The 24200-nt window shown below is 44.0% G+C and overlaps 2 protein-coding genes across 3 annotated transcripts; both read right to left on the reverse strand.

Moving 5' to 3' along the window:
• Window positions 1-2875: 2875 nt before the first annotated feature.
• Window positions 2876-18701, reverse strand: ABCF1 (ATP binding cassette subfamily F member 1). 2 transcript variants are annotated; one of them, XM_020974222.2, is made up of 25 exons: window positions 18581-18701; window positions 17557-17603; window positions 17289-17375; window positions 17014-17152; window positions 16845-16882; window positions 16652-16756; window positions 15671-15745; window positions 15481-15588; window positions 14489-14596; window positions 14126-14248; window positions 13771-13871; window positions 13612-13697; window positions 13048-13187; window positions 12473-12621; window positions 11412-11495; window positions 11039-11163; window positions 10748-10860; window positions 10369-10540; window positions 9922-9996; window positions 9753-9823; window positions 4616-4648; window positions 4364-4532; window positions 4158-4222; window positions 3980-4052; window positions 2876-3813 (listed from the first exon to the last, which is right to left on the reverse strand). In XM_020974222.2, the coding sequence occupies exons 1-25, from the start codon at window positions 18651-18653 to the stop codon at window positions 3647-3649; spliced, it is 2526 nt and encodes an 841-aa protein (XP_020829881.1). In that variant the 5' UTR covers window positions 18654-18701; the 3' UTR covers window positions 2876-3646. The 2 variants fall into 2 exon arrangements, with proteins under 2 accessions (XP_020829881.1, XP_020829880.1); XM_020974221.2 differs by having other exon boundaries at window positions 17014-17155.
• Window positions 18702-19557: 856 nt separating this feature from the next.
• Window positions 19558-24189, reverse strand: PRR3 (proline rich 3). The gene is made up of 4 exons (XM_020974109.2): window positions 23803-24189; window positions 22058-22120; window positions 21525-21839; window positions 19558-21265 (listed from the first exon to the last, which is right to left on the reverse strand). Exons 1-4 carry the CDS (start codon window positions 24083-24085, stop codon window positions 21162-21164), a joined length of 765 nt encoding a protein of 254 aa, XP_020829768.1. The 5' UTR covers window positions 24086-24189; the 3' UTR covers window positions 19558-21161.
• Window positions 24190-24200: the final 11 nt, after the last annotated feature.

Consider the following 24200-nt stretch of genomic DNA (forward strand, 5'->3'; position numbering starts at 1 on the left):
TCTTCAGAGCCAAAATAACACTATCGTCATACTGTATGAGGGAAAAGAAGGGATCTGTAGGTTCAACCTGGAGAATAAAAGTCTCACATGAGATCTGTTTCCAAATGTTTGCCTGTGGAAGGATTAGACTTGCTCTGTTTTGCCCCAAAGGACAGGCCCAGGAGCAACAGATGAAAAATACATAGGCAGATTTAACTGCAAAATAAGGGAAAGCTGCCTAATAATTAGAGCTGTCCAGCTGAGGAATGGGTCACCTTGAAGGGTGGTGGCTCTCCTTTCCTTCCAGATCTTCAATCGCTGAGACACCAAATGACGGCTTTTCAAGAAGGCTAGAACAGAGAATTTCTCATTCCATGATTCTGTGCATCTGTGGGAGATGAACCACTTTGTTGCGGAGGTAAAGGTAAAGACATCTTATCCATTGACAGGGAGATACAGAGAAGTTGAGCAAAACTGAGGGCAATCTCTCCACTGGACTATAACTGACCCCCTGTTCTTCCAGCAACAAGTTGAGACAAGCTCATGTGTGGCTACAAACTCTCCAATACCCTTTCCTGACTCCACACATCTCCCCAGTACATTGGTAATTTATCTGATCTTCTATGAAAGCATCGTCCAGGGAAATTTGGACACTCATTTCCTGCCTTTACTGACATCATTCTCTATGCCTGGGATAGCTTATCCCACATCTCTACCAAGAAATCTTTCCCTTGATATGAGAATATTGGGCCTCTTATTTATGTTGTTTTGTACTCTCATATGTACATACCCCTCACTCAGCTGATGGCAGGGACTATATCTAATTTATGTATGTCTTTGAGTCTGCTCCAGATACATAAATATGGCACCTCAAAACTGCCTGTTGAATCGAATCTTTTCTGTTTTTCTCAAGGACTAGTACATCACAAAAATATACCAGATGAATCTCTTGCTCCCTTAATCATAATTTCTTCATGGGATCACCAGGCTCTACTTTACCTAGAAGTCGCTAGGTAGCAAAATGGATAAAGCCCTGGGACTGGAATCAGGAAGATTTGGGTTCAAATCCAGCCTTAGTGACTTACTAGCTATGAGACCCTGGGCTAATCATTTAACCTGTTTACCTGTCTCCTCAACTGAAACTGGGCTAATAACAGTCCTATGAAAGACTGTTGAGAGAATCAAGCAAGCAGTGTTTAGCAAAGTACCTGACACATAGCAGACACTTAAATGCTTGCTTCCTTCCTTCCAATGACTTTCTATCACACTTTGAACATAAATAGGCCTACCCTATTCTGGAAAAAAAATGTAATTAGCTGTACTGTTTGTTTCTAGTTATTATCCATTTTCTCTCCTTTTCATTGTAAAAATTCTTGACCAAATGATTGGCATCCGTTGATACCTTCACACCTATTCATCCCTGAATCTCCTATAATTTAGCTTATGCCTTTCCTCAGCTTTTACCTAGTGACCTCCTAATCAATAAAATCAATGACATTTTCTCAATTCTTATTCTCTTTTATTTTTCAGTATCTGACACGACCATTCCCTTTTTAAAACTTTCTACCTTTGGCTTCTATGTGTTTTTAGTTCAGCCAACTTTTTCTAACTTACCCTTCCCTGACCCCTCTACTGCTTCCTGATTCTGAAATCGTGTTTCCATTTGTTCACACAAAGGTCTTTTGCTCATTTATTTTGGAATGTCATCCAATTCCATGACTCCAACTATTATGGCTACACAAGTAACTCCAATTTCATTTACCTTTCAGATATTTCCATTTTGCTGTTCAGCTTCACCTCAAAATTAACATGTCTAAAACAGAACACGTTTCTCCACAAACCAGCACCTCCTACCTCTCCTATTTCTATCAACAGCACTGTTGTTAACCCCATTGACCACAACTGTTGGCCCCTATACTCAATCATCCTTAATTTCAAGCCTCTCTCATCTATCCCTTGGCTCAATAAAGCGCTCCTTAAACCTTTAGGTGCTACATAAATGTTAGCTATTATTATTGAGAGTGTCCTCTTCATCCCCTTTACATCTATCTTGCTTCAGGTCCTTAAAACACGACGTTCATGATTAACCAATTCCTAACTCAAGTTTCTTATCCTTCCGATCTACCTGACTTACAAGTTAAAGTGAATCCAAACTCACTTAATCAGGCACTGAACACCTTTCTTCTTGGTATATTCTCCTTCTGACAGCTCTTCACCCTAGCAGAATTTAGTTTTCTCAGTTATCCCCCTCAGACTTCTGTTCAGTCATTCCTAAATGCAATGACTACCTTGTTCTTCCCATCCTTCAAAGGCCACCTCCCCATACTGTGTAACGCAGTGGCAAGATTGCTGGATTTGAAGTCATAGGTTCTGGGCTCTAATTCTAGCTCTGCTACTAACTTCCCTGGGCCTGCTTCCTCAAGAGGAAAATGAGGGGCTTTGAACTACATGACCTCTGAGGTCCCTTTGTGCCTCAAGTAACGATCCTATGATCCAAAGTCTTCATATGGCCCAGAATTCTCTCTTCCGTATTCCTACAGTCACACTGCCTGTACTAGTCATCTAACATTGTCATTCAAATGAGATTTCATCTCATGTTGTCAAGTTGAATGTCTTGCGTGCAAGTACTTGTGAATTGTCTTTCCAGATAAATCATTAACCTAACAAGACCAAAGACCAAACTGCATATTTCTTTCTACCTTCCAGTACCATGAACATGCTAGATGATCAATAAACACTGTTTGTGCAGAAAAATCAGATTTTCTTCGTTGGCAAGCGACCTTGTTTCAGACCCGAGTTATTTTATCTTCCGGCCACAGGAGGGCAGCATGTAGTCAGTGCTGATAGCCTAACAATACACTCAACACTCAAAACCCCATAAATAAAGACAGGGGACGGCAATTCACTCTCCTTTATTCCCTCCCCAGGCAAACTGAGGGACAAAGTTCAGCAGCATTCCTTCCCTGCCCCCCAAATCCACAAATACAAGAGAATGTAGACACCAGTAGCAAACAGGCTCCATCCCCTCTAAAGACCATGATCCCTCTGATATTTGCCTTCATCTCTGGAATACAGCTAGAGGCTTCTGTCAGTTTTCCATGCGTCAATCAGACCAAAAAAATAAAACAGGATTGCTCCTCAGAGCAGCGCTGGCAATTGGAACCAAAGCTATTATGCCCATAACTTGGGTCCCTATAAATTGTAATTATCAACTAGACCAAATCCTGTTGTGACTGGGGAGGTGGCAGAAGATCAGAGACACAGTCAGAGAAGAGAAGTGCCCAGTCCACAGCCCCTATTCTGCATCAGATGGGCTACACAGGCCATCAGGTAAAGTGGTGGTGCAAAGCTTATTTGAATCAGAGTTATCTGTCAGAGGCGGAGGCTGGTGTTGTCAGTTCAATGACACATCCCGGCATCAATAGTTTCTCTACCTACACTGTAAGATAAAGCCAGTACTTCCATCTGAAGAAGGTTACTAGTTTGTCTGTGCATCAGTTAAGGTGACGGTCTTTGTGGCACACCAGGCAAAGCTCCACCTCCAGATGTCTCAGTGGTCATGGCACTGGTTGACGATGAGCCCTTATCTTGCAAATGGTGAGTGGAAGGGAAAGGAGCATCCAGGCCATATGAGCTACTCAGGCAGAAGAGTGTACAGGAGGAAACCTCACTCACGAGGTCGATTCACCATGACCTCACCCAGGGCCTCCAGCACTTCCCTCTTGTAGTCCTCAAAGTCACCATCGATTTGGCTAACACTCTGTTCCTCTACCACCCAAAGCTGGCAGTTGGTTTCTGTGATTAGCCGGGCATCATGACTGACAACAATCACAGCTTTTTGGAAAAGGTGAAAGAGAAAAAAAAATAATCAAGACAAGGCAGGAAAGAGAAAAGTTAGATCTCCTTGGAGACAGAGTTCTAATAGGAGGCGGAACGCAAGATACTTGAAGGGAACTTTAAGTCAGAGTAGGGAAAGTAGGATTGTACTAAGCTGACTTACCACCCTTGTATTCATTGATAGCCTCTCCCAAAGCATCAATAGACTCTATATCCAAGTTGTTGGTCGGTTCATCCTGTGAGAGGAGGAGAGGATCCCATGGCTTAGTACTCCTAACTGCTAGCCATTCCTTCTCCTCCTGTCCTCAGATCCCCTTCCCTTCCATCTTTAGTTCACTTACTAGTATGAGAACATCTGGTTCACGACACGCCAGCTCAGCAAACACTACTCGGGCTTTCTGTCCACCTGGGGCAAGGAGAAATGGGAGACAAGAGAGAGTAACATCTTCATTTTCCTCAGAATTGTCTGCCATCTTAAAAACTTAGTTTCTCCCAGTATTTGGATTATGTAAATCAAGTCTGCCTTAGCCCTTCTCCTAGGAGATACCTGAGAGCTTGCATATCTGGATTGTATGGGCATGGCTCTCTAGACCAAATCGGCCCAGACACTTTCTGGCATCTTGATAAGGTAAGTTGAAGCCCCGTTGTAGGTATTCAGTGGCTGTCTCTTCCATGCGCAGCTGCTCTGCATACTGCTGGTTGAAGAAGCCAATTTTCTACCATAGGAAGAAAATAGTCAGAAAGGAACAGTATCTCCCCACCAGCCTCCTTATTCCTGGGGTCTCCAGAGTCAACTTACCAGCCGGTGGTTCTTCCTCATCTCCCCTCGGGTCTGCACAGAAAAGTAGAGGAGGTAATTAAGAAGGAGCAGATAACAGGGAAGATATAATTATGTATCCTAACTCCTCAAAGCAGATAAATACCAGAGGCACACTGGGAGTGGATAAGTGAACAGAGTACAAAAGTCCACTTATCCTCAAAGATAATCCTAAAATGTAAGACAATATAGCTGGCTGAGATCAGCTAAAAAATGAACTTAACAGGCAGAAGAGACAGGCTCCATGACAGGAAGGTAACAAATTCCAACCAGGTTCAGACTTACGGTATAACCTTTCAGGCTCTCTATTTTCTCTCTCTCTCTAACAGAAGCACAAAAGGAAAATTTGGAGGGATGTAGCTGTTCTTCGTGTCACTGAATCACAACATTTTAGACTTAGAAGGGCCCTTAAATGTAATTTAGTCTGACCCCTTCATTTTACAGAGGGAGCTAAAAGGCTCAGAAAAGTGAGGTGACCTGCCCAGGACTGTAAAGCTAGGAAAAGAGTTCAGACCCTCTTAAGTCCTAGACCAGACTCCATCTACTAGACTAGTTGTTTTTTAAAATTGCTTTTTATGTTAAAAAAAATTATTAATTTAAACATCACAAAACAATGAGCAACTCCACATTATAAAGGACCTATTTCACTTGCTTTTTAGGAAAAAAAATTAATAAATTCCACACATTAAGTTTCAAAAATCATCCTGCTTTTCAGGGCTTCCTTCTAAACATTCTTCTGTTCTCTTCTGTGCATTTTAAATGTTTCAATCACACTTTTTTTGATCATCACTATTGCTAGCTCCTCCCCCTCCCTGAATTTTCCTCTTCCCATTAAAAACAGAGGAAAAAAACCTTTGTAACAAATAAGCAGTCCACACAGGGGCCACGTCCAAACATGATTATCTTTTTCTGAGCCCCAAGTTCATCACCTCTCTTAGTCAGGAGGTAACTCATCATGGATCCTCTAGAGATTAGGTTGGTCACTGCCATGATCAAAGTTCTTGACTAATCTCAAGTTTTTCTCCTAAACATCTTAAGTTCTCCTCACTAACCTGTTACAGATAATCACCTGTAAATGTTTCTAAATCTTCCCTGCACATTCTAAGCTGTGTAATTCAAGGTAATGGGTTATAAAAATTGTGATTTGTTTCCTGTACTATTGGGATGTGTTATGGGGTCTAGAGCACCTATGCACATGAAATTACTGATAAAAAAACAAGCAAAGGCAGGGTGATAAAAGAGCCCAGGTGGACTTCCAAACTTTCCTTACCTAAAAATGTTGTTACGAGAGAGGGAAAGAAGATATATGACTTGTTGATTCAGGAGATAAGAGAAAAGGGTTAAGGTCAAAGGAACAATCTGGTCATTTAATTGCAAAAGAGCAGAATATAATGCTCAGCAGCATTATACACATAATTACACAAGAAAACTAGCAACTAGCTAAAGCTTATGATCATCAAGTTATAATAAATAAGTTAACTATTTTCTCAATAGTTAAGCAGTCAAAGAACATGAACAAACAGTTCTCAAAAAGAAGACTCGCCAATTAACTAACAACTAAATCACTAATAATAAATGTAAATCAAAATAGCCCTTGGGTTTTACCTCATACCCTGCAAATTAGCAAAGACGGTAAGTTATAGTATTAATAACCTTTGTGGGAAATAGACACACTGGTGCATTGTTGGTGGAGCTGTGAATTAGTACATTTTGGAAAGTAATTTGGAATTATGTAAATAAAGTGATTAAAATATTTATATCTTTTAACCCATAGATTACACTACTGGCTTTACATCCCAGAGGCCATTGATAAGAAGTTCCCATATACACCAAAATATTTACAGCAACACTTTTTGTGAAAACAAAGAATTTGAAACTAAGTATATGCCTACTGATGTGGAATGGCCAAAAAATTGTAGTCCATAAATATTGGGATATTACTGTGCTATTAGAAATGATAAATGTAATGAATACAAAGAAGCACAGAAAGCTCTATATTAATGCAGAGTGAAGAAAAGTCAAGACTACAACAATGTAAACAGAAAACCACCCAAAAAAATCAAAAGTGAAGGTTGCAAAATGATAAACAAGAAGCATGGCTCAAAAAGAAGAGATAGGGGGGCAGCTAGGTGGCGAAGCAGAGCACTGGCCCTGGAGTCAGGAGGACCCAAGTTCAAATCCAGGCTCAGACCAGACACTTGACACTTACTAGGCTGTGTGACTCTGGGAAAATCACTTAACCCCAACTGCCTTGCCAAAAACAAGACAAACAAAAAAGGACAGAAAAAGACATTCCAACCCCCATCCCTCTGCCAAAGTGGGAGGTCCACAAGTGCTGTATATTGCACATATTTTCAGACTTTTTCAATGTACTGCTCAGTTATGTTAATTTTCCCCCTTTCCTTTTTCTTTTTGTCTTTAAAAAATATTACTATTACAACGGCAGAGCTAAGATGGCAGAGTAAAAAGCAGTGACTTGCTTGAGCTCTTCCCCAAATCCCTCCAAATACCTATAAAAAATGGCTCTAAACAAATTCTAGGGCAGCAGAACCCACAAAAAGACATAGTGAAACAAATTTCCAGCACAAGACAACCTGGGTGGTTGATTGGAAAGGTCAATCATGCTGGGCTGGGAGAGAAACGCAGTTCAGTGTGGGCCCACATGCAAAGACCAGGCCTCAGGCGACTGAATCACAGATAGTTGTGGTGGTTTCCAGACTTCTTAACCCACAAATACCGAAGACAACTTAGAGAATCAGTAGGAAAAGTCTGTGACTATGGTGAGAGAGAAGCTCAGTTTCAGCCCCAGTCCTGGAGCAACCCTGGTGTAGTGGCTGTTTCCGGAGCTTCCAGCTCACAGACCTAGGGGGAATCGAGTGGCTGATCAGAGGGGGATTGCAGGGATCTCTTTGCTGGTGCTGAGGCAGGATTTTCTTGCTTTGCCTGTGCTTGGATCTAGGTCACACACAGTTCTGAGTGGTGGCATGGTAGAGTTTGTAGATGGTGCAGAGGGAACCCTCCTCACAGTTCCAAGGCAGAAAAGAGTGCTTGTGGTCACTCATAGACCAGAGCACAGTCCAGGAAAGAAGTAAACACCTCGCCCTTGAACATACCACCCTGGAAGAACTGAAAACTTATAGGTCCCTAGAAGTATCTCTGAAAACAGCTGCACAAAACCCCCGAATCTTGGGACAATACATTCTCCATACTGGAAACAGAGCCCTACCTTAACAAAGAATAAACTCAAGTAATTGGCTGGGATCATGAGCAAATTGTGCAAAAAGAGTCAGACTGTAGAATCTTTCTTTGATGACAAAGAAGATCAAAACATACAACCAGAAGAAGACAACAAAGTCAAAGCTTCTATATCCAAAGCTTCCAAGAAAAATATGAACCAGTCCCAGGTCATGGAAGAGCTTAAAAAGGATTCTGAGAAGCAAATAAGAGAAGAAGAAGAAAAACTGGGAAGAGAAATGAGAGTGATGCAAAATACTATTACATGGGAAAAGGACCCACATGTACAAAAATATTTATAGCAGCTCTTTCTGTGGTGGCAAAGAATTGGAAATTGAGAGGAATGGCTGAACAAGTTGTGGTACACGAATGTAATGGAATGCTATTGTGCTAGACTTCAGAAAAACCTGGAAAAACTGGTATAGTCTGATGCTGAGTGAAGTGAGCAGAACCAGGAGAACATTGTACACAGTAACAGCCACGTTGCATGATGACTAATATTGACAGACTTAACCCTTCTCAGCAATACAAGACATCTCCAAAGGCCTCATGATGGAAAATGCCATCTACATCCAAAGAAAGAACTATGGAGTTCGAATGCAGATTGAAGCATACTATTTGCTTTTTTTTTCCTTCTGTTGTGCTTTGTTTCCTCTTTCTGGTGGTTCCTCCTATTGGTTCTAATTCTTACTTACAACATCACCAATGTGAAAATATTTTTAATAGGAATGTTTGTGTATAGCCTATATCAGACTGCACGCCGTTTTGAGGGAAGGGGAGAAAAATTTAAAACTCAAAAGCTTATGAAAGTGATTGCTGATAAATCAAAATAAATTAATTAAAAAAAAGAAAAGAAAAATGGTATAATAACAATAAAAAAAATACCACGACAGGATGGCTCTCTGGGAGTGGGAAGGGAAAAGATACTGGGGGGACATTATGGAGATGTAAAAAACTGAACCAATAAAAACATATAAAAAAAAGGTAAAGCGTGATATCTTTTCATGTTTTGTTTGTATCTTATCTCTAGGAAAAATAGGATGATTTCAAACATCCAAAGTACAGAATTATTACAAGTCTTGCTCAAGGCAAGCACGAAGTGAATGGGGAGAATAAATCATCACTGTGTTTAACACACTGTATATTCTAGGAACAGCTTCTGTGCGGTACAGCAGGTACTTCAGAGGAGAGGAAGCACATTTATAAAACTACAACAGAAGAGGGGACAGGCATTAGAACCAGGATTATCAAAGCCATTAAATTAAAAGGTCAGGCACTTCCCAATGTCTGGAGAGGGCCAGTTAAGTAAGCTCTCCTAAGGAATACTAGGAGGGGAGGGGAAAGCTAACAGTTAAAACCCAAGATATAGATGTGTGTGATGGTGCACAGTACTCTTGCTATTACCTAGGAAGTGGAGGCGGGAATAACTGCTATCAAATCCGACTTATGGGAGAAAGGGAAAAAAGAAGTTACAGGGATGGTGGTAGTGGAGGAGGATAATTAATCCTAAGCAAACAATATTATCTATTAGTAGAAAAATTTTCCTAGAAAAGAGGAATAATTACTACAACTGGTACAACTTCCTTAGGTGACTGTAGGAATATGGGATTAGATTTGGCCCTTAGGGAGATGTGCATCCAGTAGCAGAGACCCTTGGGAACAGAGATTTCTGTTCACCTGGAGAAGAGTGGTCAGGATGCCAGGTCTCCTCCACTTTACAATTCCAACATCCTTATTTATCTCTTTCAAGGGTAAATTATAGAATTTCACACACTAAGTATATCATTAAGTCATACTTAACTTCCTCAGTTTTTCCCCTTAAAACTAAAAATGGGAGGTAGAGAGAAAGGGCAAGGCCAATAGGAGATGGGAATCCCAAACTTACTGGAGCCAGCTTTCCTGTGAGCAGAAGCAGCAGTGTACTCTTCCCCACACCATTGGGGCCTACAATGCAGACTGGAAGAGAATTTAAAAAAAAATTCCTAGGGTAATCTTCCTTTGCTTCCCACTCCTATTTCCCCACAACCCATAACCACTCATATCCTTCTACTCACTCCTTGAGTCCATATCGATTCCAAAGTCCAAGTTCTTGAAGAGTGGCTTCTGTCCCTCATAGCCAAATGTTACACCTAGGATAAGAAAGGGGACATGGTTACATTAGCCCCAGGGTTCCTCATCAATTTCCTTGGCCTACAAAAATAACGAATTAGCCTTATCTTGGGGCAAATTCTTGAGCAGGAAAAAATATCTAAGCAAGAATCTTTCGCTTAACTGGTTTTCTTTGTTAGAAGGAAAGAATTTTCTTAAGGGGAAGTGCTGAATAACAGGTAGGAATGGTGATTTTAAAAAAATCAAAAGCACAAGTAAAGCAAACAAACAACAAAAAGAGGTAAAATGGCACTGGGAAAGGCACAGGGCTGGGAGGTGAATGCGGAGGCAGTCACGAAGATTTAGGGATATGTGCACATATCCAAGCCGTGCCCCACAGGCTCTCCACTAACCATGCAATCCCAGCACAGGGGGGCTGAGTGGTGGGGGATCAGGGAAAGTGAATCGCACAGTGTATTCCTTTGGGCGCTTCAAAAGCTCAGGTGCCTCTTGTGCCTCCTCATCCTGGTTCTTCCGCCGACATTTCTGCTGCTTCCGGGTCAGGGCCTCCTTCGTTTGCTTCTCCTGGGGAGACAGGGGATAGAGGCAGGGGCATCATGCAATCTGCATGGATCACACCATAGGGACCTCTGGGTTATATCTCCTCACCCCACCCCAGAGCAGAACTGAAAGGGTATGGATCACCAAGCGTCCTGACTCCTTAGAGGAAAGCTCCCTAGTCAGGGCTGCTCAACAAAATAGCTTGTGTGCCATCCTGCCCCTGCATCTCACCGCCTGCTTGGTGGACTTGCCCCCAGCCTTGAGCTCTTTCAGCTTCTTTTCCTGCTTCTCATATTGCTTCAAAAGCTCTTTCTGCTTCTGCTGGTACATCTTTTTGAAGGTCACTAAGACAGGAATGGAAGGCAATAATCAGCAGCTGCCCTCTTCCCTCCTGTAGTAGGAAGAGAGATGCTTTGGGTCCTACCAGTGTTTAGGTCATCGTTATGCCCTCCTGCCCACTTCTCCATCCCCTTTAGTGTGCTAGAAGCCCCCAGGTGAATGCCCTCCTCATTCCCCACTTACTATAGTTGCCCCTATAGTAATGGAGCCTTTGGGCATCCAGGTGGATGATATCAGTACAAACATCATCCAAGAAGCCCTGGTCATGGGATACAATCAGCAGTGTCTTCCGCCAGCCCTGAAGATAGCTTTGTTTGGGGGGAAAAAAGGAAGCTTGTCAATGTTCGAAATAAAGAGGACAATTAAAAGGAAGACAACAGGAAAGGGTGAAATCTGGAGGTTCCTAGAAAGATGTTTGTTTTGGGAAGATGTCAGGGGAACTAAAGTGATGTGTGGGATCTGGGGAAAAGTAAAGAGGAAAAACAAATCAACGTATCATAGCAAAGGAATCCCAGGAAGGAGCTCAGGAGCAAAGCTAGGATTGAAGGTGACTCACTTGTTGAGCCAGATGACAGCATTGAGGTCCAGGTGGTTGGTGGGTTCATCCAACATCAGCAGTGTAGGCTCCATGAAAAGTGCCCTATCAAATGGAGTGGAGGAGAGATTTGGAGGAAGGAAAAGAAGGGCCTCTTTTAACCCTGATTGATAAGAAGGCCCTTCCACCTAAGACACCCTTCAGTCTCCTTTAAAAAAGGGGGAATGTTAGATCGCCGCTGAAGTCAGGAGGACCTCAGCTCAAATCTGGCCTCTGACCAAACACTTGACACTTACAAGTTGTGTGACCCTGTGACACTTAACCCCAATTGCCTAAAAATTTAGAAAAAAAAATTAGAAAAAAAAAGGGGGGGGGAGGAATGCCAGGCCTCTAGCTATCAAAGTAGACAGAGCTCTGGCTTTGGAGTCAGGAGGACCTGAGTTCAAATCTGGCCTCAGACACTTGACACTAACTAGCTGTGTGACCCTGGGCAAGTCACTTAACCCTGACTACTTCACCAAAAAGCAAAAAAAATTTATGTTAAATTTTTTTTAAAATGGGGAATGGGAGATAGGAGTAGGAGAAGCCTAAGGCATTTACCCAATGCCCTACCTTTCCAGTGTTCTGCTAAAGAGCTGTTGTTCAGTTGTTTCAGTCATGTCTGACTCTTTCTGACCTCATTTGGGGTTTTCTTGGCAGAGATACTGGAGTGGTTTGTCATTTCCTTCTCCAACTCATTTTACAGATGAGTAAACTGAAGCAAACAGGGTTAAGTGACTTGCCCAGGGTCACACAACTACTAAGTGTCTGAAGCCAGATTTGAACTCAAGAAAATGAGTCTTCCTGATTCCAGGCCTGGCACTCTATCCCCTGTGCCACCTAGCTGCCCTCGGCTAAAGGGGATAAGATACAAAAATGCTACCAGAAGCAGAATAAAGAAAAATTTAGGAACTCAACTGTTCTAACAAGCAGTGAGTAAGAAAGGAATTATCTCTTTTGTAACATATCTGGATGGTCCCTGGAGATGATGGAGAGCAAAAAATGGGGAAAGGACATTGTGGGATTGGTGGGTCTAGTTCTACCTGGCTAAGGAGACTCGCATACGCCAGCCCCCCGAAAACTTCTGTGTGGGTCGATTTTGCATCTCAGGGTCAAAGCCCAGGCCAGCAAGGATCCGCCGAGCTTTAGCCTCTGCTGCAGCAGCTCCCATGGCTCGAAGTTCTTCATATACCTGGAAGAAAGGTAAAAGAACAATGATGATCCTAAATCCTTAAACTGCTTAATGGGTTTGCTACCCATACGATCTATTCTATGTACAGGCAGCCCTAGACCATGCCTCACATCCTACCCCACTTTCCATCATGCCAACTGACTCCTCTCACCTTCCCTTGGCTTCTCAAACCCAAATACTCTTCCCTGGTTACCAATCCTTATGTTTAGTCTCCCTCTACTAGAATGCATGCTCCCTGAAGGCAGGGACTCTTACTTTTGTACTTTTAACCCCAGTGTTTAGCACAGTGCTTGACACATAGTTAAGTACCTTTCATTCACTCATTCCTTCATTAACATAGCCCCATTAAGAGCCTCCAAGTCCCTGAATGTCTTCCCATGTCCCATACGACCCTCTGCTACATATCCTTGTCCCCAAATCCTTCACCTTTTCCAGCCTCTCTGCTGCAGCATCATCTCCCTGCTCCAGCTTTCCCTGGAGCCTCTTCTCCTCTTCTAGCAGCTTCAGTCGCTTGGTGTCAGCACGAAGCACAGCCTGCACAGCCGGCGTCTCATCTGCTACCACCTCTGGGGTGTGGAGAAGGGTTGTGGTTTTTGGATTGGAACCCAGCCTGCACTGCAAACCTCTCCCATCACACATACACATACACACACACACACACACACACACACACACACACTCTGTCTCTCTCTCTCCCTCTTCCTGTTCCTTCTCTTGGTCTGTCCCCCTTGAGAGCTCTCTTGGCTTTCCCCAAGTTCTGCCTAGTTCTTCCCATACGCTTCTCTTTCCTTAGTAAAGTACATCTAGATTTCCCCTCCTCAAATTCTCATCAATTCTTCCTCCTCTTCCTCTCCCCCTTATGTCAGGCCAATATCCCCTCACTACCCAGACAGCCAGCTACCTCCTTGTCTACTCCTCCATATAATTCACCCTCCTCACTTCCAAATTATTTCATCCTCCCTGCCCTCCCCAATGCCACTTTCTCCCTACCTTGTTCACAAAGCAACACATCTATATTGGGAGGGATGCTAAGAGCTCGATTGGCAATGTGTTTGAGCAGCGTAGTCTTGCCCTTACTGAACGAAAAGAGCAGTCAGAACAGGACTTATGACCCAAACCCTTCTACCTACTACCCTTCCCTCTCCTCACCCATTGGGCCCCACTAGTCCATAGCGGCGGCCGGCCACAATGTACAGATCTGCATTGACGAAGAGCTCCTTGCCATGGGCTGAGATGCTAAACTTTTCCAGCTGGGATCAGGGGAGGGTAGAAGAGAGAAAATACTGTCACTACCTTGACTTGCTGGGATAACTGTACCACACTTCCCATCTCAAATAGGGAGTAATAATCTTTTTCCTGATCTTACTTCTCCATTGTTTTCAATGGCAGTCAATCTCTATGTTCTACAGTTTCTGGAATAAGGTGACCTAAAATATAAATGTTCTCTCCCCCATTATACAACCTATTCAAAATAAGTCTTTTCCCTCTCTGTTTCAGGTCCCACCTTGATGTCAGAGGCATTCTCCAGCATGGCCTGGCGGGAAGACACTTCAGCCTGAGACACTGAGAAATCATTTTCAGCAGCATTGGCTGCTTTCAGTGTGGCTACTTGTCTTTCATACTCCATCTACAGACAGAAAAAAAAATGGATTTATATAAGATCCAATTCCCTGCACCCCCAAACATAGGCATATAACCCTGGTGACGTGGTCCAATTAATTTCTTCCTTCAGCTAGATCCCATATAGTTCCCAAAAGCTTTAGGTTTCTTTTTTTCCTAACTTCCATTTGCTCTAGAAATCCAAGTATATGGCTCCTCATGATAACTTCTTTCAAGGATCCAGGTGTGATGTCCATCTCCCCCGCACCTGTTTCTTCAGCTTCTTTTTCTCCTTTTTGCTGAGGTGAGCATAGGCATCATCTGTTCTGGCCTCACTCTCGTCTTCTTCATCCGCTTCTCCTTCCCCCTCTGAGCCCTGTGGGAATGGATGAATAAGAAACCAAAGTTTTCCTTCTAGGACTTGGCTTTCATGGTCTCCTTCCCAGCCATGATCCTATTTCTCTCAAAGACCTAGGAATTTGGTATTCAGCTCTCTCCTCTGGCACTATTTCACAATTAGTGTGTATTAGAATTCAATTCAACAATTATTATGTGCACAGCTAAGGCACTGTGTTTGGTGCCAGGAATGCAAAGACAAAAACAACAGTCAAGAAGTTTATATTTTGCTGGGTAATAAAACAAACACAGAAAGAAAGAAATAAAACTTAATTTGGCAAGGGAGAAGACACTAGACACTGAGGGTATCAGAAAAGGCTTCAAAGAAACAGACTGAGTGGTATCACCTGGAATAGAACCTCAAAAATGTCTCTGGTTTCCTCACATATCTTTACTTTATCAACCTCTGACCAAAGGAAGAAAAAGATGAAATTGGTAACATATGACTACAACGTAACATCTGGTATTTAACATGTCGGCATATAGTAAATTAGAGAGAAAGTGAGGATGGACAAATAAAGGGACTTCATTACCCTATAAATCATAGGACCATATGCTTTGAGCTGAAAGGGATGTTAGAGGTCAAATTAAACCCTCTTATTTTACAGATGAGGTAACTAAGGCCCAAAAAGGTGAAATGACTGCTCAAGTCAACATAGGTGGTAAGTAAAAGAGATGAGATTTTGAACTTAGGCTCTCTGATTTCAAACTGAGTCTTTTACACCGCGCCACACTACATCTCTTACGATGATACTCTGTGTCATCCCAGGAATCCAGTCCCCTTGTTCTCCTTCACCAAGCCCCATCAGCAATGTCCTCCTTCCTTCTTGAAGCAGCTAGGTGCCTGGTCTTGCAACCCCATACCTGTTCCACTTTCTTGAGTTTATCCTTCCCCCATCTGGAAAGCTCCTTCTCTTTGGATATTTCTTCTTCTTTCTCTTCAACATCCAAAGCAACAAATTTATTTTGGGGCTGATAAAGAAAGTACAGTAAGTTTCAGCAGGTGAAATTCCTATTGCTGCTCTTACCAACATTCCCAAAGGATTTTCCATACCTTCCCTTTTCCTTTTGACTTCTCTTCCTTCCCCTTTCTAACCTTCTGCTCAGGCTGCTGCTCCTGGGAAACAGCCTAAGAAGAATGACAAAGATTCAGTTACAGACTGCCCACTCCTGTGTGGCAGCGTTAGTAATATTTAATTCAAGCAGTAGCAACTACTGACATTTCTATAGTTTCTGTGAGGTAGAGACAAATGAACTAGGAGCCAGTTCAATGACCCAGAAGTTTCCAGACTAGCTAGACTAGGCAGAAACTTAGGCCATGAGTAAAAAAATACAAACATGCAGGAACACAGAGATCTGACAAGGGAAAGCTTTCCTTGGAGAAATGTGTCCTAAAAGGTTGTGGATATGGATTTCAGGAGATTTCACAAGATCCCAGAGTTAGAGCTGGAAGCTACTTCAGAAGTAACCTAGCTCCTCATTTTGCCCAGAGAGATGAAGTGATTTGCTCAAAACCAACCACACTGCAAATGCCAGAGACCGGGTTTGAACTGAGGTCCTCTGACTCTAAATCCAGTGCTCTTTCCACTGCCCCAAGATGCTTCTCTCTCTCTGGAGGTTCGAACTCCAGTCATGGGGAAAAGGGACATGAAAGATGGACACTAAGGGATACTGACTGTAATGGATGTGCTGTGCTTGGGGAACAGTGAAAAATTAAGTACAAAAAAACCCCAGAAGCCTGATAAATAGAGGGCTTTGTTGGCTGTTATGAGTGTAGATTTTAGGGAACAAAAGGAACTACTGAACCAGAAAGCAACATGATTAAAAATGGCATTTGAGAAAGACTATTTTGGCTACATATACAAACCAGGCTCAAACAAAAATGAAAAGCACAAAGTCTAAACAGGCACTACAGCAAGGCAGGTAGAAGGGGCTAGAATACTATACCTGATAAAAGTAGAAAAAAATTAACAATTTTATAAACATAAATTTGGCACAATTCAAAACTGTAGAGAGAAGAGCTATTCCCACTCACCTTGTTGATTCGATTTTTCTCTGGTTTGGCAGGTTTTGATGGCTGTTCTTCCTCCTCTTCCTCCTCACTCTGGTCCTGTATCAGGGCAGCGAACACATTACCACCCTAGGGAAGGAAGAGTACAAGTGAGAAAATGAAACCCATAATTCTGTCTGTTATCTGAGACTTCCATCTACCAGGTAGGGCAACTTACCTTGGCTTTCTTCCCACCTCGAGGTACTGGGACAGGCACTGAAATGACAGAAGGAAAGTAAAGTGGGAAAGAGAAATAGGGTGCCTGATCTTACAATTTCCTACTAGGAATCTGGCCCCCTTAGCCCACTCTTTTTGGGGATCTCTGTATAAGATTCCCACTTTCTCACTTTCATCCTCTTCATCACTTGCTGGCACAGAGAGCTTCTTGAGCCTTTCCATAAGTTCCTTCTCTTCTCCATCACCATCATCAACATCCTTCTTTCGTCGCCCTTTCCGGCTGTCTCGCTTTTTCTTCTGCTGTTGTTGCTGCTAAAGGCAAACGCTATTAGTCAAATAAAACCCAGGCCCTTCATATAACTCCGCACCTGTTAATGTGAACAATCATTGGTATGGACAATGGACCTCTGATACCTTTGGTTCTATAGATCTCATCATAACATACCTGCTGCTGTTCTTTTTCTTTGACTATCTTCGACGACTCTTCTTCCTCCCCTGCATGCTTTTCCTCCTCAGCCAATTCCTCAAAGAACTAGGAAATAAGAAGAGATGAGGGGGATTTGGAGTAAAGTTATAGTCAAAAGTGATTCAATCAAATTTTACATACCCCTTCCTCTTTTCCTTCTTGTGTTGCCTCTTGCCCCTCTACATTTAGGCTGTCAACAATGCCATTTACCATCTCTAATTTTCCTCCCAGTCCCCAACTTTCTCACCGTCTTTTTGGTCTTCTTGTCCTTCTTTCCTTTCCTGACGACCTTATCTGGAGAAAAAAGTAAATGACACCCTTACCTTTCCACCTTTAAACCTAGGAGATGCACAAATTTGCCCTATTAAAAGTTTCCTGAGCTCAGCAAATGTCTATTTTCCTCTTAGATCTGGGCCTTACAGAAGCCAGCCCTGTCCCTGGGTCTCTTTCCCAACCTAGCAGATGAGGCCATTTTACCTCCCCAAAGAGACTCTGGAAAGAGAAACCATTTCAATTTGGCCTAATCTCAAGATCCTTCTTCACCCTTATCATCTCCCCTTTCCCCTCTCCACCCCCCATTCCCACTCTGCCTTTTTCTATGAGTAACCTGATATAGGCCCATACATTTATAATTGCAACGGACATAAGCCATCTAGTCTCCACCTCAGGCCTTATTTTACAGCTCCTCAGGCTCAGAAAGGTTAAGTGATCTGCCTATAGTCATACAACTAGTAAATACTCCAGGCACTGCGCTATGGTTTTAGAATACAAAAACAGGTGTTTTTTGCCTAAAAGATCTAGGCTTCATGTAAGGCCCAGGGAGAGAATATGAGGTCCTTCCCTTCCTTAGCTTACTGGTAACTGATTAGAGAGATAAGAGAATAGTGTCCACAATAGACAGCATACAAGAAAGGCCAGGGAGAGGGAGAAAGCAAAAAGAATACCCATTTTTCCATCCATAACTTTCTACACACACTCTTCAGATATGCTCCTTCCTCTCAAATCCTACCCTAGCCACTACCCGCCTCCGTGCTACTTATGCTTACACCACCCTAAACTTTCAGGGTCCTCGGACCCTTTTCCCACGCTTCCAGCAGGCCAACTTCCAAGCCCGCGCACGCGCACTGCCTCCCCCCCCCCCGGTCGCATGTTCCCCTACAGACGTCAGGCTAGGATGGGCCTCGCGCCGGATTCCCCCCTCCTTCTTCGGCCGCGTGCGATCCCAGGCTCCCCTTGGTCTCGCCTTCCACTGATCCGTCTTGCTCTCTCACCAGCGGGGCTTGCTTTCTCTCGATCCCCAATCCACTCCGGTTCCAGAGGCTGCTGCTTCCCCGCCTTCGGCATCTCGGCGACAGTTGAAACTATTCCGGCTGCGGCTAGCTCTACTTCCGCTTCCGGTGGCTGGGGGAGGGTTCAATAACCTACGGAATCCTATAGGGTACTGAAGAGGCGACCCGGACGCGATCCAGCTCTCTACCAAGCACGCGCTGGCCCGCCCGTCTCATACAAGGCAGTATGAATAATAGCTGAGGAGGGGAGGCGGAGGCTGCTGAGCGTTCTCCTAGCTTTTACGAGGCTGGGCGTCCCGGCCAGGATCGTCAAATGTGACTCATGGGAGCTATGGCTAGTCGAAAAGACTAATAAAGATGAATAAGGTGCCGCAGCCTTTCTAAGGGCGAGCATATGCCATTTTGGGAGCTGCCTCCTGCCGCGGGCATCCCCCGATTCCTACGTGGAACTATTAAAGCACCTAGTCCAAGCCACGGTGATACAGTGTAGGGCGCTGTGGAGCCCAGGGGTGGGGAGGCGATGTCCAGGATCAGGGCAGAAGTCTTTCTGCCCAAGTGATTGCGTTAGCATAATGGGCAGATGGCACAGGGCAGTGGCAAGTGCACTCACTACATCTTCTCTCAGAGGTCGATGAATGAGGTTTTGATTCCTGGCTCTACCATCTATGTGACTTTCAGAAAAGTCACTAGCAACCCAGAGCCTGTTTCCTCTTCTGTAAAATGGTAAGTGGTGTGAGGAAAGAGACTAGAAAACCTCCCAGTTCCTTTCCAACTCTGAATCCACGAAATTATACCCTAGATCTTAAAGACCTGGCAGTTCAGTGGGACTGACAAGTTACGTAAAAGCTTTGAGGGGTCCACTGCTCCTCTCTGAATATAGCCTAATCAGGACAACACACAACCCTACACGGGACAAAAGACCACCAACAAAGTGATCGAACCAGACTTGCCTTCAAAAATTCAATATAACTCAAATCAAGAATTTATTAAGTGCCTGCTACGTGCAAGGCAGTGTACTCAGCAACAGGGACACACTGGGACAAAAACAAGTCTCTGCCCTTGAGCTTACATTCTACTACAGGGGAAAGGAAAGATACAAACAACATGAATATAGATAAGTATATACAAAGGAATCGGGATGGAGTCCAACAACTGGGGAGATCAGGAAAAGACTCATATAGGATGTTTCATGTGAGCTGAGCCTTTAAGAGTTAGGGATTCCAAGAGGTAAAGGTGAGGAGGGTGAGCATTCCAGGCATAGGGATAAGGTACACAGAAGCAGGAAATGTAATGTAATGTCCAGCAAATAAGCCAGTTGGGGATGAAATCTAAGAGTGCATAAAAAGTAATGGGAAATATGCCTGAAAAAAAAATAGGCTGGAGCCAGAGTACAGAGGTTTAAATTGCTGGACAGAGTTTGTATTTTAGCCTATTCTAGAATACACTATGATCCTCATACACAAAAACTACAGGAATACCAGGATTAAATAAAATGTTTCCTCTGAGTTTATTACTTAAAAAAAAAAAGCTAAAACAAAGACTCTTCAACCAGTCATGGCTCCAGTCCCTCCCTTTTCCCACATTCCCTAATCTTTCTCCAGGACCTAGTCACAAAACTTATCTGTTTTCACAGAAAACCTACACTGGGGGTAAAGGTAAGGAAAAGGGCAGAAGGCAGTAGTATCATCTAAGCTCCACCCAGCGAGAAAGGGGAATTTCATTGCCCAGAGATCTATACTGGGTGGAGATTCACAGAATCCAGCTGACAGGAGGTAGGGAAAGGGGAGAGAAGGAAGCAAAATTTGGGAGTAAGCTAAGGGGCCACTCACTATTTCACACTCAGAGTGACTTAAGGGAGAGGGGGAAATCTGGTGAACCACAGGGTATGTCGCTAAAGGGCATTTCTCAGCTCTCCTATTGCTGAAGGTGAGGAAGGGGTTGGAGGGGACCACTAAGAGACAAAAATGGAATCAAGATGATGTCCTTTTTCAAAACTATCCAGGGCTCACAAGAACCACAAGTAATACTTGAAGGGGGCAAATTGTGGGTGAACAGCACCAATTGGGTTTCCATTACAACTTATCAGGGGAAAGTCACTTACTGGGAAAGAATAAAGGGATACAGCGTTCAAATTACAACATCCCTCACCCCCAACAGAGAAAAAGGTAGATGATGCAGAACAATGATTGCAAAACCTCCCAGACCACTACTGATGTGGAATGCTGCATACACTGTGAGATGCGGTCCATTTGATAGTTTGTGTAAGTGATTTTCTTTGTTACATGACAGGGTTGGGGGAGGGTGTTACTGGGAAGTGACAGTGGTGTAAAAACCAAAAGTATCAATAAAACATTACTTTTTTAAAAACCTCCTCTGACATTCCTGCCCCCTACCCATCCTCCCAGAGCCCCAGGTAGGGGAGGGAGAGGGTCAGGCTCAGGCTCCTTCCTTGGCCAGAGGTGCTGGGCAGAAACACCTCAGAGAAGCCAACAAAGAATGACAGGGCAACGGGCTTCCAGGATAGAAAAGGTCCACTGGAGCCTGACTGGTGGAAGGCACAGTTTTACAACGGAGGTCCATTCACCCCTGGGTGGTAGAAGGCACAAAGATCCTCATAGCGACAGTGGCCCTTTGAGAAATGTCTGCAGACAGGGCGGTTGGATTTATCTGTGGAAGCAAGTGGGAGAAAGGCAGCATAAGACTTTGGGAAGACAAAAACCAGAGGGACACCTCTGGGATGCTAAAAGGAAACATTTTAAGCACTGCTATAGTCTTCAGCCTCCCTAGGATAATGTTTTAAGAGAGGAAAATTGAGAGGTACCTTCTAAGTGAAGGTAGAAGGGCTTCTGGGATTTGTAGTCACTGTCTTCTGGACACAGTTACGTGCTACTAACAGGAATAAAACATACAAGGTGACGTTACTAACCTGTTCTATCACCTTCCTGGACGCCATCCTTGAATTGAGGGGCATTCTTAGGCCAGGGGATGTTCTTAGATGGATGGTGACTACTGCCCCCTCCAAGGTTTCTCCATCCATTGGGAGGACCATTCCTGGCATGGTCCCCATAGCCTGTTCCCCACCTAGGTTCTGGATCCTCATAGGCCCATCGGCTATGTAGGTATGGTCGAGGCCTGGGGCCTGGGCCCCCTCTCATTGGGCAACCTCCCCAGAAAGGAAGTGGAAGGCTCAGGAGTGGTGGAATCACTGGTCCCCTTAAGCCCTGAGGGCCTCTGTGGAAGCCTAAAGAGAGACAGACAAAGATAGCTCCTGGTCAACTAAATCCAGGAAAACCCAGAAATTATTTTTCTTCTTGAGTCTCATTCCCCACTTCTCCCAATCCCCCAAACTTGTCCTCTCCTACAGGAAACTCCAGCATGTCTTGCACATAATATGTATTTAATATGTGTTAATCAGAATCAATCTAGACACACCTGTCCTTTCAGACCTTTTCCACTCACCTGGATCAGGGCCACCAAACTTCCCATTGGCTATGGGAGGAGGGCCCAGGAGGCTGGGTGGACCTAAAAGAAGAGGAAGAAATGAGATAAGCAAAATGTAGCATGGTCCAACTTGGTAAAGTACAGTTTATATAACAACTCAGCATTATTTCTATTGAGTTCTTTCTTTTTGCTACTAGACCTAGCACACATGGTTATACAAACAGTGGTGATTCAAACCTTGGGGAGTACCAGATTGACTCTTATTTTCCCTTTATTACTAGTATGCACTTTGCACTTATGGGCCTACTACTATCTATGGGCAAGGAATTGTCTAAACGACAAAGACTATATGAAAAGATCTCTGCCCTTCAGATGTTTACTTTCTGTGGATATATACAGAATCAAACTGATGGGATGAAGCAAAAACATGCTTCAGTAGAATCCAAAAAAGCAGAGTCTGTTATCAAGATGTCAGAAAAGAAACAAGAAAAACAAACCAAAGGTACCAGATGGCACAGCCTTCAATCAAAGGAATAGCTAACTCAACTGTAAGACAGTGAAGCAAAAAGAGACTTCAACATGTTTTCCTTTGCACGAGTCTCCTCTTGTTATCAATCCACCAAAATTTATGAGATGCTTTTCATGTGACAGGCACTAGGAATACAAAACACTTAGGACATAATAGCTAGGGAAAGAAGTTTTTTGGTCTAGGCAGTCACTAAGATTGTCAAGCCCTTTTCAGTAGCCTTGGTAACATTGATTGAATTACCGGAAATAAGATGTGAAGGGGAGAGGAAGACAGACAAAATGACAGATGGCAAACCTATGATAAGATTTCTCCTCCCAGGCCCTCGTGAATGGATTAATGGGGTGTGGGTCGGCAAAGTTGAAAACTTGACACCCTCCAAACTAAACAGATCTACCCAAGTCCTCCAAACTCCCCTCTAATTTGATGGACTTCTCTCTTCACTACCCCCCCCATTTCACTTTGGGAGAGGTTTAGAAACATTTGCATTGATGTAAAGAACTGGAGATCACTTAGCCCACTCCCTACATAGTACAATACAGATGAGACTATTGAGACCTTTCTGCCCAAGTTTGCTGGTAGAGTCAACGGCACCGATTAGAACCCCTGACTCCTCATACAATGCTCGTTACTCGATGTTCTCATTCCCCTCATCTTGAACTGTCAAATTTTCTTTTATTCTTGATCTGTCTCACTCTTGGGGCTCACAACGATGATCAGAACAGACAATGGGGGAAGGGAAGAAAAACTGGCTTTTACAAATTCTCCCATTATCAGGGAGGGGGAATTAAGACAGAGGCTGTAGCTGCCCAGGCAAATTACTTTTATTTATCTACGTCAGAGGCTCTCCGCAACATCTTTCGGCCCGCATTTCCATTCACCCTTTTCCGGGCCTGATTCTGGGGACGCACCACTCCCCTATTCCCCCAAGGCACGTGCATCGGCCTCCCCCGCCCTTCCTCCCTTTCGCGGGCGCGCCACAGAACCCGGGATGGGCGCATGTGCGCTCTTATACTTAGAGCTCTTCTACTCTGCAGTCTTTAAAATGGAAAGCGAATTTTGCTCTCGCCAAGCCTCGCCTCGCGCTATTCTACATGAAGACGCAACGGGCTTCCTTCCCTTTCGGGCCGCACTAATCTCTCCCAGTTCTCGCCTTGTCCCTCCACGCCCGGGCGAGCTTTATTTGTCTCGTGCCCCTGTTCCAGGCCTGCCTCAAGCGCATGCACCTCTCCCTTACCAGCGGGGCTCCCACTCTCCTCATCCCCACTCTCCTCGGGGTCCGGTGGCCGCTGCTTCCCCCTCTTGGGCATCACAGCCAGCGTAATAGGAGCGAACAGAGTCGGGGCCGGTGGGAGCAGGGGGCGGTATATGGAGGGAGAGAGAATCCGGTTATTTCCGCTTCCGGCAGACCCATCCAGAAGCGACGAGTGCGCAGGCGCATGCCTTTCCCTCCAAGTAGCGTTCCAATATAAAAGCACACCCTTCCCTCCTTCCCCCTCCCACACACACACACCTCCCATCTAAAGAAAAAAAAACACTTGGAGGCATATCATAGAGTCGAGAGGACCGCGGCCCAGAGCGTTGGAAAAGGGGGGGGGTTGAGAAAGGAGTAGCAAGTTAAGCAGCGTGGTTACT

Source organism: Phascolarctos cinereus, unplaced genomic scaffold (assembly GCF_003287225.1).
Source record: "Phascolarctos cinereus isolate Bilbo 61053 unplaced genomic scaffold, phaCin_HiC Scaffold_5;HRSCAF=322, whole genome shotgun sequence".
NCBI lineage: Eukaryota > Metazoa > Chordata > Mammalia > Diprotodontia > Phascolarctidae > Phascolarctos > Phascolarctos cinereus.

Coding starts and splice junctions, on each gene's coding strand:
- ABCF1 (XM_020974221.2), bottom strand. CDS start 18,653: ATGCCGAAGGCGGGGAAGCAGCAGCCTCTGGAACCGGAGTGGATTGGG. Junction 15,746..16,651: donor AGAAAAATCGAATCAACAAG/GTGAGTGGGAAT, acceptor CATTCTTCTTAG/GCTGTTTCCCAGGAGCAGCA. Junction 13,188..13,611: donor TGTGTTGCTTTGTGAACAAG/GTAGGGAGAAAG, acceptor TCCACACCCCAG/AGGTGGTAGCAGATGAGACG.
- PRR3 (XM_020974109.2), bottom strand. CDS start 24,085: ATGGGAGGTGTGTGTGTGTGGGAGGGGGAAGGAGGGAAGGGTGTGCTT. Junction 22,121..23,802: donor GGAGAGTGGGAGCCCCGCTG/GTAAGGGAGAGG, acceptor CTCTTCTTTTAG/GTCCACCCAGCCTCCTGGGC. Junction 21,840..22,057: donor GTTTGGTGGCCCTGATCCAG/GTGAGTGGAAAA, acceptor GTCTCTCTTTAG/GCTTCCACAGAGGCCCTCAG.